The sequence below is a fragment of the Mirounga leonina genome, unplaced genomic scaffold (assembly GCF_011800145.1).
Source record: "Mirounga leonina isolate KUSES-001 unplaced genomic scaffold, KU_Mleo_1.0 Mir_53, whole genome shotgun sequence".
Taxonomy (NCBI): domain Eukaryota; kingdom Metazoa; phylum Chordata; class Mammalia; order Carnivora; family Phocidae; genus Mirounga; species Mirounga leonina.
This window is the reverse complement of record NW_023270807.1, coordinates 96,248,797-96,267,811: the sequence shown is the minus strand read 5'-3', so window position 1 is coordinate 96,267,811 and position 19,015 is coordinate 96,248,797. Positions and strand designations below refer to the sequence as shown.

The 19,015-nt window shown below is 36.0% G+C and overlaps 1 protein-coding gene across 5 annotated transcripts in view; it reads left to right on the top strand.

Moving 5' to 3' along the window:
• Positions 1-17,640, top strand: part of EPM2A (EPM2A glucan phosphatase, laforin) — a 129,414-nt gene extending 111,774 nt beyond the window's left edge. The window contains exons 6-7 of one of the 5 annotated variants that reach the window (XR_004676604.1): positions 14,943-14,976; positions 15,293-15,313. Coding sequence is in view for 3 of the 5 variants with exons in the window: in XM_034990915.1 (XP_034846806.1) it covers positions 14,943-14,976; positions 15,293-15,420 (162 nt within the window). In the remaining 2 variants the exon portion in view is untranslated. Of the gene's footprint in view, positions 1-8,109; positions 9,540-14,942; positions 14,977-15,292 lie in introns of those variants that run through there. The other 4 variants (XR_004676605.1, XM_034990915.1, XM_034990917.1 and 1 more) reach the window with 4 other exon arrangements.
• Positions 17,641-19,015: the final 1,375 nt, after the last annotated feature.

The following is a 19,015-nucleotide window of genomic DNA, read 5'->3' as shown; positions in this document are numbered from 1 at the left end:
TCAAGAGTTGGATGCTAAACCAACTGAGCCACCCGGGGGCCCCTGAGTGTAAGTTTTCTTGAATTAACGCGATGTTGGTCTTCCTCTGAGCCACATATATTCCTTTTTGGGATTTGCAGTCAGCATAATCATACCCCCACCTTTCTGTGTGGTTGAACTTCAAAATGAAGAATTCCTTTATACCACCCCATTTCAGAGAATATGAGGTACACACATACAGTATAGGACCAGCTACCAGGCCTTAGTGATATCAAGGTTAGGGCTAGTGTTCAGGCTGTTCAGAGTATGTTTTTTTATGTTTCTATAAAGGATAAGGAACAGAAAAAAAAAATCCTTTACACAAATGAGAACATGCTAAACCAAGGGGTATTTTACTTATCAAGTATAGCATGCAGTTTTAATCGTAATTGTTGAATAATTATTGTTGTTGGAAATTCTGAGCAGTCTTTCTCTCTCTCTCTCTCAAAAAAAGCACAGGTTGACAATTAAAGCCACTTTTTGATTTTCAGCACCAATTTTTCTGTAATAAGTAAACCATAAAATGTATAATCTGTCCTGGCAAAGTTGTATATTTAACTTTTACTGTCATCTTGCTGTCTCTTTAGGTGTGTTACTCCTCTCCATTCCTTCCTTCCCTCTCCCTACCTGCTGTGGTGACAGGAGGCCACTATATGAGTGCTAGGAATGCCTCACTCTGATTCCCTGGCCTGCTCTCCTCAGTCATAGGCCATATCCCCTGTCTCCCCAAGTTATCGGAAGTTCCTTCCTGCTGGTGACTTATTTTCAAGGTTGGGCCATGATTGTATTCTAAGTTCTAGATGCAACATGATTAAATAATAAAGTTGGATATATTTAATGCTCTCCCCATAATTAGATACCAGAAAGAGACCTGCTTGCACTGTAGAAATCCCTGAAGACAGAATCCTAAGTAGTGAAATATCTGGCACTGGGATGGTCTAGGTGATCTTTAGAGGCCAGTGGTCCTTATTAGTGTTTTTCAAACTTTGATCTTTTAGCAAACCATCTACATACTTAAATTTAATACTCTCATGATTATTTGAAAGAAGAAGTTGGAAGGAGTTGGCGGTAATGTGCTTGATTCTATTTTTTCCAAAAGGAAGTAATATTGTTAACTAAGGGATGTATTTTGCGGGAGAATATGAGAAGTAAAGCATTGATTTGATTTACCTATTTTTATCAAATTGTCTTCCTTTTTCTGTTTCTTTGAAAGATCTTAATGAACTATTTGATTTATGAAAATTATTCTGGAGCAAATGACACTAAATACTGTGCACTTTTTAGCAATTTAGTGTTCTTTAATTATATATTTTGAAGATTGTAATGACTAAATGGGGAAAATTTTCTGCTGGAGGAAAACATTATTTCATGTTGAATAGAGTATTTCCAGATACTCTTCTGTGCCTGCGTTAGATTTTCTAATAGTAGCTTTTTGTAGACTCAATATAAAATTTACATTTGTAAAAGCAGGGTGAAGCTAAAACTGAATTATTTAAATATACATATGTTTTATTCTTTACTAGAAATCAAGTTTGTTTCAAAGAGAATTATCCTAAATGGTCCAATGTGCCCAAATGTCTAATATATTTTTCTTGAGCATGATAGTAAATTCCTGAAGGAAACTTTCAAATCTTTGTATACAGTAATATTATTGAGCAGGCATAATAACATTTCTCAAATTCCCAAGAAGTACAAACTACTTTATTTCCTAAAATGATAAGTTTTAAAAAATGTGTACATATTTTAGAGATTTTTCTGCATGGCCCCCAAAGAACATAAACTCTTTATGGTTATCAAATTTGGCTTTTGTGAATAAACATTTTATTGTTTATAATTCTGTTGGGTGAAAATCAGTCAACACATTTCCATCCTATATATTTTAATGAAAATTCTCCCCACATCTTAAAATTTACGTTGAAGTCTTTCCCCCCACCCATTTAAGTTACTTAAGATCCTGTTAGTGGTTTGGGATATGAAAATGTATTTTGTATTTAGAATCACATAACTTTTAGCTTTTTTAACTGGAAGGGATCCTAGGAGATCATTTCTAGAATAACTTTTTCAGTCTACAGATAAAAAAAAAATTGAATCTCAAAGAAGCTACATAATTCACCTGAGATACCTGGTGAATTTTTTTGTTCATGGTAATAATGGCAAGTACAGGATAAACATATAAAACAGGAAGAATTGATTCATTTGATAAGTGTTTTTATTTTTCTTGAACGAACATTTACTGGGCACTTACTAAATGTCAAGTGATAAGTACTAATGAACTAAAACAGACATAGTCCCTGATCTCAGTATTCTTAGTCTTTGAGGGGAGAGAAGCCAATGAAATAATCACATAAAAATGTATAATAGAAACTAAAATAGTGCATTGATTGCAGTTCTAGGAGGGCAGACAACAAAAGAGCCTGACTGGACTGGAGGTTCGGGAGAGGTTTCACTTCCCATCCAGTCACTGAGACAACCCACAAGTTGAAGGAGTCAGGCTCACTGACTTTAGCAGTTAGGTTTTAAAGAAAAAAATTTTGAAAAAAATTTAGAAGTAACAGTTTAGTTTGTGCAGAAAAGGCATACACTAAGGGGTATTTGCAGCTTCACAGGCTTGGGAGAGTCACAGCCCCCCATCGCACCAGTGGGCGCGGATGCAGTGGCCATTTACTCCATGGCCAACTGCAGAGACCACAGAGAGTCTTGCCAACACAGGGCATGGATGCTAGCCCGAAGACTTCTGTGGCTCTGTGTCTGGACCCAGGATGTCTTATTCATTTGGTTAACAATTTTTTTTGTGGTAAGATGTGGAAAAGTAAGCAATTTCAACCTCAAGTTAAGACTGTTTTTTTTCCACCCCAAGTTCTCCTTCTCTTGTGTCAGATGATTTTGATATGGCTCCAGGAATTTATGAGACTCATCTAAGAGGAAATGGAATTGGGGTATTGAACTTGTGTTTAATGGGATATGTTTGTGCAGTTTTCAGCGACTTCTAGGCAAAGTTAAACTATTGATAACCATCCTGATAAAGGAATGGCTTCCTGAAATACTTCTCTTGCTCACTGTGCTGACCCACCTGGCATTATAACATGAGGGTACAGGGCCAGAGGTCATATCATAATATGAATGTGGCTTCTAGGGGCCAACACCACACATTTGTGAGAAATGGAGGAAAACAAGATGTGAAAGGTACAGAGTCAGAAGCTAATCTGTGAAAAATCCTTCCAATGATCAGATCTGTAATACTGTAAGCAGATGACCTGGTTGTTGTCCCTTGCAAATTGTCCCTTGCTAGGTGTAATGTGATAATGTTGCAAATATATTTATTAATGCACTAAATTAAATTAAGTTAAATTAATTTACATTACATTAAATGAAAACAGGTAAAGTGAATTCTTTTTTTTTTTTTAAAGATTTTATTTATTTATTTATTTGACACAGAGAGAGAGAGAGAGAGCACAAGCAGGGGGAGCGGCAGGCACAGGGAGAGGGAGAAGCAGGCTCCCCATGGAGCAGGGAGCCTGATGCAGGGCTTGATCCCGGGGCCCTGGGATCATGACCTGAGCTGAAGGAGACGCTTAACCGACTGAGCCACCCAGCCGCCCCTGGTAAAGTAAATTCGGAGAGCTGTATCAGCATAGGTAAAGTGATATCAAGAAGGCTGTATCACATCCTATATTAGACTCCAATCGGGAGACAGAAATGTCACACAGTAATGTAAACAGGGGAAGTTTAATATAAAAAAGTATTAACCATAACGGGATTATCTACTAAGGAGTAAAGAAAATATAAAGAATGGGAGAATAAGAGCAGACATGGAGAACAGTTCCCCCTCTTGTGCTGAGGTGGAGCATCCAAGGAAGAAACGAATTTGGAAGATCCTACCTTCCTCTCTCCTGCCACACCGTGAGATTCAGACTTCCCTGGAGATGCTGCAGCCATGATTCCCTGGATGGCAGAGACTTTGCAGAAGTGCTATCAGAATTCTGTCCTCTGGTGTAGGGGAAGCCATCCATGAGAAGGTGCCCTGCTGAAGAACTCATTGAGAAGCCCCCTGCCGGGATATTGCCCTCTATGTGCCAGAGGAAGCTGCCTGTAGGGTGTCCTGTGCTGTGGATTGCTGTGGGAGCAAAGTGAGAAGAGCATAACCATGCACCAGAAGAAAACCCCTTTCCTCCTTCAGTGTCCTTCCAGCACCCTCTACTGTGCAAGCCAGCTGGCAAGGGAAAACCCTTCTAGTTTCACAAACAGGCAATGAAGGGTGGATTTGGAACTGAGAAGCCATAAATTGATGCCCGAAACATACCCTTTAGGAAACTATCATTGCCAATAACCTACAAATCAGGTAGATGTTGCAAAATCCAGGGGGGAAAACTGAAAAATAAGGAAAACCACTCCTCTTGTATGTCTCTTCTACTCTCCATACTCTACTACAACCCTGCTTTGCTTCTTACACTTCTGGTCACCAAATGTGTGATTCCCCTCCCCCCCATACCAAGCAATTTTGTGACACCTGCTAGGTGTCATACAATTTAACTTAGTTCTGACACTATCTACTTGGAGATACCATGAGATCCCGCAGGTTAAGGGCTCAGTCCCACAAGACTGCCCCACCCCTCCTTCAGATGCCAATCCCAAATCCAGGCTGTCACTTGTGCTTCCAACCACCTGGCTATAAATTGGAAGTTCCCACAACCCCCCCCCCGCCCCTTGGGTTTGATTAATTTGCTAGAGCAGCTCACAGAACTCAGAGCAACATTTTACTTATTAGAATACTAGTTATAAAAAGATTTAATGCAGGAACAACTAGATGGAAGAGATGTATAGGGCAAAATATGTGGGAGAGACACAGAGCTTCCATGCCTTCTACAGGCATGCCCCTCTCCCAGCATCCCTACGTGTACACCAATCTGAAAGCTCTCCAAACTCTGTCCTTTAGGGTTTTTATGGAGGCTTTGTTACATAGACATAATTGATTAAATCATTAGCCTGTGGTGACTGATTCAACCTCCAGACCCTGTCCCATACTTGGAGGAGGGGGTGCTGAAAGTTCTAACCTTTTAATCACAAGTTGGTTCTCTTCACAACCAGTCTTCATCCTGTGGGCTTTCCAAAAGTTGTTTCATTAACATAAACTCAGATGTGGTTGAAAGGGGCTTGTTAGAAATAAGAAAAGAAATTAATTTCACCTTTATCACTCAGGAGCTATTTCAGGAATGGGGAAGAAAACTAAATATTATAACAAAAGATGTGACTTTGGCCCTTATATAGGAAATGGCAAGGGTTCTAGGAGCTATGAGCCAGGAACCACAGACAAAGACCAAATGTATATTTTTCTTCTGTAAGTCGCAATGTAAGAAGTGTATTTTGAAAGGAAAACCCTCTAAGGGTAAGAGTGGGGTTGGGAGATTGGGGAATGGAGTAGGAGGTGGCCAGTGAAGAACCTTGTTATCGTTGCATGGAAGGAATACCAGTTTTCTGTTGTCAGAAATGACAGAACTAGGCAGAGATGATAGAGAAGTTTTGTTAGAGACTTCAGTGGATTTGTGGGAAGGGCTACTATACCAAAAAGTTCATTGGAGTAAACAGGGAGTTTGAACTGTAGTGTCTTTTCATTGCTGAGCTCTAATAGTCTCTTAGTGGCTGGGCTGTTGCTAGGCAAGGAGAAAATCTTCCTCTTGCTGGAGTAGTAAAGTAGGCTTCTTTCTGAAAGGTATGCCTTTTCCTGTTGAGGCTTAAAAAAAGGCTGTGAGTGGTACAGTGTGAGAGCTCCCCCTTCTGGCTTACCAACTCCATTTTATTTATTTATTTTAAAAATTTTTTATTATGTTCAGTTAGCCAACATATAGTACATCATTAGTTTTTGATGTAGTGTTCAGTGATTCATTAGTTGCATATAACACCCAACTCCATTTTAAATGAGGTTTCCTTTATTCAGTTTCACAGAACTGAGTGAATTCATTGATTACTGTTAGGTGAAAACCTCTAAGGAGAACACAGCTTGCCTTGTTCATGGATAAGTAAAGAGAATAAAACAGCATGCATCTTATAAAATGCACAACACAAGATAAAAGTGTATAAAAGGATAAAAATCAGGGTGACCTCAAATCTGTTTCATAAAACAATAAATATAAAGAGACAATGGTATTACAGCCAATATGATAAGATAAAAATGGAAATAACAAATGTAAGAAAGAAGATAAAGAAATGACGTTGGTTTTCTCAGATGATGTAATGGCTAAAAGTAGAATAGAATACACAGAAACTTAGAACAATTAAGAGTTCAGCAAGGTTGCCAATTGTAAGATCAACAGATAAAATTTGGTGGCATTTCTATATTTCAGAAATAATAAATCAGAAAATATAATTTATAAGGAAAAATATAACTTCTGTAACATAAAGAAAAAAACTATTTACTTAGATACTCTTCCAAAAGGATATATATGTAATTTTTTTTTTAAAGATTTTATTTATTTATTTGAGAGAGAGAGAATGAGAGAGAGCACATGAGAGGGGGGAGGGTCAGAGGGAGAAGCAGACTCCCTGCCGAGCAGGGAGCCCGATGCGGGACTCGATCCAGGGACTCCAGGATCATGACCTGAGCCGAAGTTAGTCGCTTAACCAACTGAGCCACCCAGGCGCCCAGATATATATGTAATTTATGAAGAAAATTATAATACTTTGTTGAAGAAAGTTAAAGGAAATTTATATACATAGAGGACTATACCATGTTTACCGATGACACAGTTTGCTGTAAATATTTAAGTGATTCATTAAAAAGAAAGGGTAGAATGGTCTAGAATGGAGTCTAGCCACAAAGAACTATGATAATACATATAAGGCAGAGTCTAATGAGATTTTTAATGTTTTACTCTTAAATATGTAAGAAAAGCTAAGGATTACCATGTATATAGGAAATCTTCCAATATATGTAAGAAAGATATAAAAATATACAGAAATGGGTACAGATAATATAGAAAACAAATGAAAATTTCAAAGAAATTGTAACTTACGTTTTTAAAAATAAGAGAAATTGTGGCACCCATAAAAAAAAGAAGAGGATGCTATAGAAAAGAATGGAGTTACTGAAAATTAAAGATATGATAAATGAAATTAGAAATTCAATAATGAGTTTGAAAGATAAAGAAATTTTCCACTAAGTAGAAGATGATAAAGAAATTGACGATAAGACAGGAAAGATAAGAAAATTAGAGGGGGTGCCTGGGTGGCTCAGTCGGTTAAGTGTCTGTCTTGGGCTCAGGTCATGATCTCAGGATCCTGGGATGGAGCCCTCTGTAGGGCTCCCTGCTCAGCGGGATCCTGCTTCTCCCTCGCCCCCCCCCCCCCCCCCCCACCAGCTCCTGCTTTCTCTCAAATAAATAAATAAAATCTAAAAAAAAAAAAAAAGAATATTAGAGAACTAACTCCAGAAGTATGGTATTTAAATAGTAGAAATTTCAGAAAGGGAGCATAGATAAAACATTGGGGAGGAAATTATCAAAGATGTAGTAAAAGAAAATCATCCAAAAGTGAGGGATATAAATTTCCATATTGAAAAAGTTTACTGGGGCGCCTGGGTGGCTCAGTCGTTAAGTGTCTGCCTTTGGCTCAGGTCGTGATCCCAGGGTCCTGGGATCGAGCCCCACATCAGGCTCCCTGCTCCGCGGGAAGCCTGCTTCTCTCTCTCCCACTCCCCCTGCTTGTGTTCCCTCTCTCCCTGTGTCTCTCTCTGTCAAGTAAATAAATAAAATCTTAAAAAAAAAAAAAAAAGAAAAAGTTTACTGAATATTCAGCCCAATAATATTCAGTAAACTTTATTCCTGCATATTTAAAAGTAATTTGAAAAGGCATATCAAGACCTTTAATCATGATATTTTAGAATACCAGAAGACCCTAAAAGCTACCAAAAATTAAAAACAAACAGGTTAGATACAAAAGATCTGAGTGGCTCAAAATAAATACTGGATGCTAGAAAACAATCAAACAGTCTTCTATTAGAAGAAGAGTTCTATGCCCAGCCAAACTATCAATCAATATAAGTGCAGAATAAGATATTTTCAGACACATAAAGTCTTTAAAAATTTATTTCCTGTGCAGCACTTCTTCAGAACCTAATGAAGAATGTGTTCCTATCAAAATAAGTAAATAAACCAAGAATGAGGAAGACCTAAGATCCAAGAAACAAGATACAGCGTAGAAGAAAGTAAAGGGGAATCCCAGGATGACAACTCTGTTGAAGGCTTAGAGAGAATCCAGTCCGTATGATAGCCAGAAGGTAAGAGAGTTCCAGGAGGAGTGGAGGTATCTCTAGTTCAAAAATGGAACTATTAACTTTTCAGTATGACAGTGTAGAAAAGTATATTGAGTAGTGTTTTTATAAGATTGTGGAGGGTGTAGGAAGCCATCCAAAGATTTAAAGAAATGAAAGCAAATGAAATAAAAGAGAGGTATTTTGTAATTCCAAGAAGAACCAGAAGAAGCACTAGAAGAAGAATTAAGGCATAATATACTTAAGAGTAAAAAATATCTACATAGTTGTATTAAAAATATTCAATATATATACTATAAAACTTGTGATATAGCAATATTGAGAAAATGGGAAGAGGGGAAGAGGAAACCCAGGAGATTTTCATCTAACAGAATAATTAGTAGGAAGTCTAACATAGTTGACAATTTGCAATAGATGTATATTATTTAGAGATGTGGAGCAAATTCCAAAATAAATAGCAAAAGCAGTAGAAAGTGATTGTTTCTGGGTAGTGGGAGTGGAGATGGGGATGTGGGAGAATATTTTTGTCTCTGCTATATACTGCACATGTTGTAGTGTTTCCAAACAGGGTCATTATTGGTGTTTTGGGTGCCAATGCTTCTCTTCTGGGAGGGCATCCTATGCATTTAGCACTATGGCTCACCTAATCTTTGGCTAAAGGATGCCAGTAGCCCCTCCTGTGACTTGTGACTAATCTAAATCCTCCTACATTTTTCCTAAAGCCCTCTGAAGGAAAATGGCACTCCTTGCAGCTGAGAGCTATTATTTTCCTTTGATAAGAATTAAAACTGATTATAGAAAGAAATAGAACCTGTGGAATATAGAGAAAGGTATACTCCGAAGAAGATCCATAGTGCTAAAATAATTTCATTATAAGAAATATATAATAAGTGGAAAAAATTAAACATTTACTTCAAGAAACTTGAAAAAAATAAAAAAGAAAGAAAATAAAGAAAAGATAGTTAAGATTTAAACAGAAAGGAATGAATTAGAAGAAAAACGTAGACTTGATGCATAGAAGACCTGGCTCTTAGAAAAGATCAAAAGACAAGAAACTTCTGGCAATGTTAATCAAGGAAAAAAACACCAGGAAAGTACAAAATATGGAAAATAAGTGGTGAAACTACAGATTAAAAGGGTAATTTTTAAAAAATGAGAACACAATGCCATATTATACAAACGTATCTGAAAATTTTAATGAAACATGATTTTCCTAGCACGATTGAAATTATAAAAAATAATAATGAGGAAAAAGGAATCTTGAAAAGAAAAGAAGAAATATGTTATTCAAAACTAACCTTCAAAAAACCAAACACACACATTTAGAAAAATAGATTTGAAGTTTATATTGCATAGAAGTTCTAGGAACCTCCATGGAATAAATATTTCTACATCACTGGAACTATTTTATAAAAAGAATTGAAAGTTTTCCATATAACAATAATACGAAAATGGAAGGTGTGAGCATACACATGCAAATCCTGAAGACCAATTTAATTTTATTTGCAAATAATCAAATTTTAAATAAAATATCAGCAAATTTTATCCAACAGTATAAAAAAGCACTAACAAATTACACATTTTGTAACGACCGACCACGTAGGAATGTTTCATCAGGCAATCTCTCAATTGATTTTATCAAAGGGGAAAAATTATTTGTTAATCTCAATAAACAGTAGTAAATGCATTTGATGAATCACAACATACATTATTCATATGTTGTTTTCGAACACTAGCAGTACAGGGACACTTTCTTGACTTTTAAGGAATATTATTAGCAGTTTGGAACAGTTAAGCTTCCGGTATTATTGTTTTGCACTAACATTTTGTTATTAATGCCCAGTTTTATCACACTGCATTCTGAGAGGCCAGATCCCACTAGCCAGCATCATAAAATTGAGATGCAGATGGGGATGCTGATGACAGTTGTTATTGCACACTATTCTGGACATGCTACTCAAGGAGCTAATGATAAACAAAAAAGAAGGTATAAAAACTTTTGTAAGCAAAACCAAAAATCATTGTTATTTGCAATACTATAACTGCCTAACTAAAAAAAATTATCTAGAAATGAATGAGTTGAAATGTGGCTGTTTTCAAAATCCATATGCCAAAAACAATAGTTTTGTCCTCTACCTAGACTATTAAGTGGCTAAAAACTGAAAGTTTAAATGTTTATTTTAAAAAGCAACAAAAATGTGAAATAAAAAACTTATCACACACATGTTACATCTTTGTATATTTGAACAAATGAAAAGACATAATCTGTGGAAAGTGTGTACTTAAAAGAATATGTGACTCTTGATCTTGGGGTCACGGGTTTGAGCCCCATGTTGGGTCTACAAATTACTAAAACAAAGAAATAAATGTGAAAAAAGAAAACTGGCTAACTTCTGATGATATTAAAAAAAGAAATCCATATGAAACTGTTTTTTCTGAGAACTTATTAAATAAATTTACATTTAAAAGAATGAAGAAATATTAAATTTATAAGGTAATACACATATCTATTAATGGCTCAAATAGCTCTTAGGTTCTTGTATTAAATCAACTCTCTTGTAGGTTTTTTAAAATTCTTCAGGTTATACACATCCTGCAATCTAGCAATTCTATTTCTAGGAATTTATCCTAAGGAAATAATTGAATAAGTACACAAAAATGTAGGTACAAACATATTGACCCAACTTGGTCATGGTATATAATTTTTGTATATTTTAGGATTCAATTTGTTAATACTTTGTTAAAGATTTTTCATGTATGTTTATGTGCAGTGGTAGCCTATAGTTTTCCTTTCTTGTGATATCCATCTGGTTTTGGTATTGTGGCATCATAGATTGAGTTAATGTGTTTCCTCTGTTTCTGTTTGCTGGAAGAAATTGTGGAGAATTGTGGAGAATTAGTATCAGTTCTTACTTAAATATTTGATAGAATCCACCAGTGAAACTCTCTGGGTATTGTGCTTTCCTTTTTTGAGGGTTATTAATTATTGCTTTAATTCCTTTAATAGCATATTAATAGCTACATATTAATAAATATATTCAGAATATCTGTTTCTCCTTGTGTGAGCTTTGTTAGTTTATATATCTTTTAAGAAATTGGTCCATTTCATCTAAGTTATCGAACTTGTGGGTACAGAATTTTTTTTTTGTAAGATTTTATTTACTTATTTGAGAGAGAGAGAATGAGAGAGAGAGAGAGAGCACATGAGAGGGGGGAGGGTCAGAGGGAGAAGCAGACTCCCCACTGAGCCGAGAGCCCAATGTGGGATTCGATCCCAGGACTCCAGGATCATGACCCAAGCCAAAGGCAGTCGCCCAACCAACTGAGCCACCCAGGCACTCCAGAATTGTTTTTTAGGGTTTCTTTCTTATCCTTTTAATATCCATAAGATCAGAAATAAGAATCTACCTTTTCTTTCTTATATTGGTAATTGTGTCCTCCTTACTTCTCCCCCTCCCCCTTAATTTTATTGATCCTTTCAAAGAAAGAGCTTTTGGTTTTATTGATTATCGTTGTTATTTTCCTGTTTTCATTTCATTGATTCCCTCTCCAATTTTTATTATTTTCTTCTGATTGCTTTAGTCTTAAATTGTTCTTCTGTCTCTACTTTTCTAAGGAGGAAATTTAGATTATTGATTTTAGATATTTTTCCTTTTTAACATACACATTAATGATGCTACAAATTTCCTTCTAAGCACTGCTTGTTACATTTTGTAACATTTTGTTACATCTTAGATTAAAATAATTATTAATTTGTCTTGAGACTAACTTTGACCCATGTGTTATTTAGAAGTGAGTTGTTTAATCTCCAAATGTTTGGAGATTTCCAGCTTTCTTTCTGTTGCTAATTTCTAATTTAATTCCATCGTAGTTTGAGAACATACTTTGTATAATTTCTATTTTTTTTTTTGAAAATTTGATAATGTGTGTTTTATGGCCCAGAATGTGGGCTATTTTGGTGAATGTTCCATGGGATCTTGAGAAGAATGTGTACTCTGTTGTTACTGGATGGAGGAATTTATAAGTATCAACTAGAACAAGTTGATTGATGGTGCTTTTCAGGTCAACAAAATCCTTACTGATTTTCTGCCTGCTTGATTTATCAATCACTGAAAAAAGTACATTGAAGTGAGTTTATTTCTCCTTGCAGTTGCATTAGTTTTAGGCTCACATATGTTGATGTTCTGTTGTTAGATACATACAAATTAATGATTGTTGTGCCTTCTTGGAGAATGAGACTCCTTTATCACAATGTAATGTCCCTTTTCATTCCTGATATCTTTGTTCTGAAGTCCACTGTGTCTTAAATTAATATAGCCACTCTAGGTAAGATTATCGTTAGCATGGCACATCTTTCTCTAGCCCCTTGCTTTATTCTGAGTTTTGATGTTTAAAGTGAGTTACTTGTAGACAACTATAGCTCAGTCTTATTTTTATCCACTTTGACAATTCCTTTCTTTTAATTGGTGTATTCAGACGTTCACATTTAAAGTGATTACTGATGTGGCTGGATTAATGTCTGCTGTGTTTGTTACTATTTGCTATTTGTTGTGCTTGTTCATTGTTTCTTCTTTCACCATCTTTTTGTGCTTTCTCTGTTTTAATTGGGCCTTTTTTCATGGTCCATTTTATCTCCTCTCAGCATATCATTTAGGCTTCTTTTTAAAAACTTTTTGTGGTTGCCATAGAGTTCAAAATATGCATTTTTATCTAATCTAAATCCATCTGCAGATCACACTGTACCACTTTTGGTGCAGTGCATGTACCTCCGAACAGAGTATTCCCAGTTCCTCCCTCCAATCTCTTAGGATGTTCATTTCACTTTTCCATGTACTATAATCATCTGATACATTGTTACTAGTATTACTTTAAACAATAGGGACTCCTGGGTGGCTATGTTGGTGGGTTAAGCATCTGCCTTCGGCTAAGGTCATGATCCTTGCTCAGTGGGGAGCCTGCTTCTCCCTCTGCATGCCACTCCCCGGGCTTGTGTTCTCTCTCTCTCAAATAAATAAAATAAATTCTTAAAAAAAAAATAAACCAAATTATCTTTAAAATCAATTAAAAATAAAATATTTTATTTTACCTTAATGTATTCCTGTTTTCCTTTTTTTAATAGATCTGAATTTCTGACCTATATTATTTTCCTTCTCCCTGAAGAACTTCTTTTAATATTTCTTGCAGGGCAGGTCTGCTGCTGATGAATTCTGTTTCTGTTTGAGAAATTGCTTTTTCTCTTTCACTTTCTTTTTTCTTTTTAAGGATAATTTTGCTGCATGCAGAATTCTAGAATGGTATAGTTTTCTTTCAGCACCTTAAATATTTCACTGCGTTCTTTTTTTTTTTTTTTAAGATTTTTTAAATCTATTTGATAGAGAAGGACACAGCGAGAGAGGGAACACAGGCAGGGGGAGTGGGAAAGGGAGAAGCAGGCTTCCAGCCGAGCAGGGAGCCTGATGTGGGGCTCGATCCCAGGACTCTGGGATCATGACCTGAGCAGACGCCCAACGACTGAGCCACCCAGGCACCCCACACTGCATTCTTTTTTTTGACTTGTGTGATTTGTGATGAGAAGTCTGCTGTAATTCTTATTCTTCTTCCTCTATAGGTAAGGTATTCCCGTTCCTCGAGCTTCTTTTAATAGTTTGTCTTTGATTTTCTGCAGTTTGAGAATGATATGCTTCTGTATTTTGATGTTTATCCTGTTAGATGTCTCTGACTTTATTTAGTTTGTGATCTGGTATCTGTCATTAATTTGGAAAAATTCTCAGACATTATTACTTCCAATATTTATTCCAGAATATTTCCATGCCACCCTTTTTCTTAACGCTGTATTCCAAATACGTGCAATGTATGCCTTTTGAAATTTACTATGGTTCTTGGATATCCTATTTTTTTTTTTTCATTTTTTTTCTTTTTTGCATTTCAGTTTGGAAGTTTCTATTCACATATCTTCTAGCTCACTGATTCTTTCCTCAGCTGTGTCCAGTCTACTAATGAGCCTATCAAAAACATTCTTTATTTCTATTATAAATTTTTGATTTCCAGCATTTTTTTTATTTTTAGAGTTTCCATCTCTGTGCTATATTGCTTGTTTGTTTTTGCATGTTTTCTGTTTTCTATTAGATTCCTTAACATATTAATCATAGTTATTTTAGATACTCTAATATTAGAAGAACTGTGTCATATCTGATTCTGGTTTTGATGCTTGTTTTGAATCTCTAGATTGTGTTTTTTACTTTTAGTATGCCTTGTATTATTATTATTATTATTTATTTTTATGTTTATTTTTTTAAGCTTGACATGATGTATTGGGCAATAAGAACTGTGGTAAATGGCCACTGGTGTGAGCTTCCATGTTGTTTGGCTAGGAGACAGGACGTGTTTAATGTTTACTGTAGGTGCCAGTGGCTTCAAGTTCCTCCAGTGTCCTTGTTCTGGTCTTCCCTTTGTCTTCGGTTCTCTAAGAACTCTTCCTAAAGTAGAGTCTGTGCCTTACAGCACGTTGGGCTGTCATACACTATTCTTATATTGAAGCCCTGTTTTGACATGGTGTTTGGTGTGAGTGAGAGGAAGTATTTTATTAAATCTCAGTCTTTAGCGGATCTGTGTCCTTGGGCTATGAACTTCATTTATGTTCAGTTTTTTTCCCTCCACCTAGGTGAAACAGAAGTGTGAGAGGAAGCTGGAAAAAGGTACTTGCCCTTCCCCCAGGTGAATAAGGCTCTGATAAAATCCTTTCCCTCGGGCGCCTGGGTGGCTCAGTTGGTTAAGCGACTGCCTTCGGCTCAGGTCATGATCCTGGAGTCCCGGAATCCAGTCCCGCATCGGGCTCCCTGCTCGGCAGGGAGTCTGCTTCTCCCTCGGACCCTCCCCCCTCTCATGCTCTCTCTATCTCATTCTCTCTCTCAAATAAATAAATAAAATCTTAAAAAAAAAAATCCTTTCCCTTTGTTATGGGGAACATTCTGGGCATATTTCAATATGACTATTCTCCCTTCCTTCCACCAGGGACATGTGGGGAATCTCTCTCAGCTCTTCAAGGTACCAACCTCGTGAGATTCCTGGAAGTAGAACACACAGAAGTCTTCACTTTCCCAAAGACTGTGGCCCCCAGGAGTTTCTCATTCTCATTCTAATCCACATTCAGACTCCAACAATTTGTCAAAATTGCCAATTTTGTGTACCTACAGTGCATGGCTCCAGCAACTTCTGCCCTGGGTAAATAGATGTTGGCAGTGGTTTTCTTTCTTCTTTTTATCCTGTCTCTCCAGATTTCAGCATTCAAGTTTGCCCTATGACCTCAATTTTCTGATGGAGGTCATTGATTTTCCATTTGTTTAGTGTTTTTTCTTAAGTTAAGAATGGCAGTGACAATTTCCAAGCATGTCATGTCAGAACTGAAATTTGATGTTGGGATTATTTTTCCTAAGTTTTATTTTGCTCCTGTCTCATTTCTTTCTTTTTAAAATTTGAATGGTACAGTGACCATGCATTGCATGAGCAACCCAGATCTTAGTGATCTTCTCATCCATTCAAGCTGATCCTCTTTTGGCCTGACATCAATCAGTACATGAAACTCAGACCCTTTGCTGGTTTTCACATAAAATCCAATTCCACTTACCATTCATCATCATTCTTCTCTTTTTCTTCGTTTTGTAGTCTCTACTTAAGATTTATGGAGGCAGTGGAAAGGATGACAGTCACATGCTGCACATCATGCCCCAGACAAAGCCCCATTAAACACATGTCTTACAAAGTCCCTCTGTCCTGTTGCCACTTTACGTTTTCTGCTTTGCTGTCCTCTGGACACCTGCATATCATCCCCAGCAATGGCACTCAGCTTCTATTTCTTAAAAAAAAAAAAAAGTTGGATTCCATAAATGAAGCACCTATTATTTTATGGAGGTAAGTAAATGAGAAGTGAGAGAGTGAAATGCTCTGTCCAGTAACACCTTAGATTATACTTTCCTCCCCAATAGCTGCTTCGAGGTAGCTCTGACTCATCCATGTTCCCCTCACAGTGGCAGCCACTTTTGTAATCCACCTCCAGACTGCTCATGTACTCCAGGAACTTGGGTTATTTCTACAGAACCACACTGTGTCCTGTGTCCTGATGGAACCGATCCATCCATTTGTCACAATATATTGTTCCTGAGTCTTTGTTTGTTTCCTTCTGATACTAGAAGTATAAGTTTACAGAGTACAAAACATAAGTCAGAGACTATATTTGAGTCATCTTTTAACATCTTGCTCTATTCTTGGCATGTGCTAAGTACTCAAAAATAGTTTGGTGAGTGAATGAATGACTTATTGGTGATGATTTTTTTTTTTATCAACAAAGTGGGAATGTTTGTATACATTTATGATACCAAAGGAAAAACAAGTTAGAACAATGAGTGCTAATTAATATGATTTTCACTAAACTTTCAGACATTAAAATTTTCCTTAATAATTTGCCCAAATTTGAATTACTTTTGAATTAACTTTGGGATTACTAATGAAACTGGAATAGAGTTTCCTGAAGCGCATTTCTCAAAAATAACTCAATTATCCAAGTTAAGCATGTTCCACCTGAGGAATTTTAATTCTGTTCTCTAAGGAATTATTCATGAATTATATTTGTCCATTCTTATTAAAAGAAGAATCAATAGGCCTCTAATGTAAAATTAATTTATTTCCCTATATAGCACTCATAGTTTTTATTAGGTTCTTTCCAATATTAAAGAATGTTAAACTGAGATTATATATTTTTTCCCAGAAGATAAACATGTCAATACTATACTCAATGAGGTCTACAAATCCTGTATTTGGCAATGAAGACACATTATTAAGACATTGCAGTTGTCTATGTAATTCATTACGGTTCATCAGAGAAACTTATCCTGAAGTCTTTAGTGTTCATTGTCAGCAATTGATAAGCATGCCCTTAATATATTTTGCAGTCGAGTGAATGGCAACTAAATATGTAAGTGGATTTCCCAGCAAACTGCTCTCTGATTTGTGCATACATAACTTACATTTAATTCAGAGGTTTTGTTTATGAGATTTCACCAACACTAAATTTTCATTTCCAAATCTCTTGATAAATTGACTAAATAGGGAATAGGATGGATTTGTTTAAGAAAATGGCATACTCTTCAAAGTTTTAGATATTTTGTTATGTTTTATATCTCATCAAGCATTCCTTTAACCCAAATCCTTGTGTGTGTTTTTTTTTTCTCCTCTTGGGAATGATGTAAGACTCGGATAAAGTGAGAATTATGCTCAGTAATGACAATTAGAATATATGAATTAGGTACTCAATTTGTGTGATACATTGCAAGGAATTGCAAATCATGTTTTGTCCCTAGCTTCACCTGTTTGAAAAAAAATGAGTCCCTTCTTTCCCCAACTTGCTGTACTGAGAGAATTCTTATCTACAGAAGTCAAGGAACAGCTGTTTATTAATGGATCACAGCAGGAGAATAAACACAGCAGTCTGGGCAGAGGGTATTTTTCACTCTTGTGCAACTTGTTTCTCAATATTTTGTCCTCTGTTGTGGATTATATAGTGTGTATGTGAGAGTAAACATCAGTCAATCACTCTTCCTCTCTCTGCATGAGGAATAACACTTCAAGGCATATTAGTAATTCATATATTCTGAGCCACGTGCAGTGCAGTTCTTTATTGAATAAAATGAGTACAAATAGAAACACGGATTGTGTTTACTTTTCTCATTAATCATAAGAACAGCATAGTAAGATGAGAATGTTTCTCTCAAATGGGGCATCCCTGATTTGGCTGTTTTTATATTCTGTTTTATTATGCTCCTACCAATTACTGCATGCTTTCCATAATTCCACGGGTATTGCATGAATCTAGGTGAGACGTTATGAGGGTGAATTAGAGAAGTGATTGGAATAAGAACATTTCAAGAAGATAAGAGTTTTCAAATAGTTGAAAGAGGTCATGTATAAAAGGAAATTAAAAAAAACCCAACCCAAAACATTCACTGGATTTGGCAATTAGAAGGCTTTTGGTAATGTGGTAGTCAGCTTGGAAGCCATACTACAAAGGATAAAGATTATATTAATTATTGATTACTCTTTCAAGCAGATTAGCATTAAGGACCAACAGAATTCATTTGGAGTTTTGTTTTAGATAAGGTGGGAAGTATGCATTCCCTTGGGTTGTGGATATATCTAGAATTATTTCTATTATGTTAAGTTCTAAAATTTCTTTCTTTGAAGGTTGGGTTTGGGTTGTGGAGGATGCTTAGAAATTACTTTTAAATAAATGGGAATGGGAGCTCTTTCTGCTTGTTGGATAGGGTGCTGCCCAATTTGTGGATTTTTGAAAAAAGCCAATTATGCCTTTAAATTTAACATAAACTAATGAATAGGAAAGATCATTTTGGGGGGGCATATGATTATCTCCACATTATACAAAGATCGAAATAAAGGAATGCATCTTTGAATGTATATCTTGTGTGTAACTTACCATATCTCTTTATTTTCAAATATAGTGGTATTCATTATTCTCTTCATTCATATTAATGCTGCTCAAAAAATAGATGCCTGGGCTATAGGCTCAATGACACAGAGCAGTCATAGAATTCCAAGGCATAAACAATTCTGAAGGGATATTTTGGTATTTGACAGCACCCTGCCATTACACCTGTGTGCTGCTTGCTTCCTCCCTGAGTGCCAAAGTTTAGCTCAGAAAAATAGTAGAAAGAATAAGATCTCGGG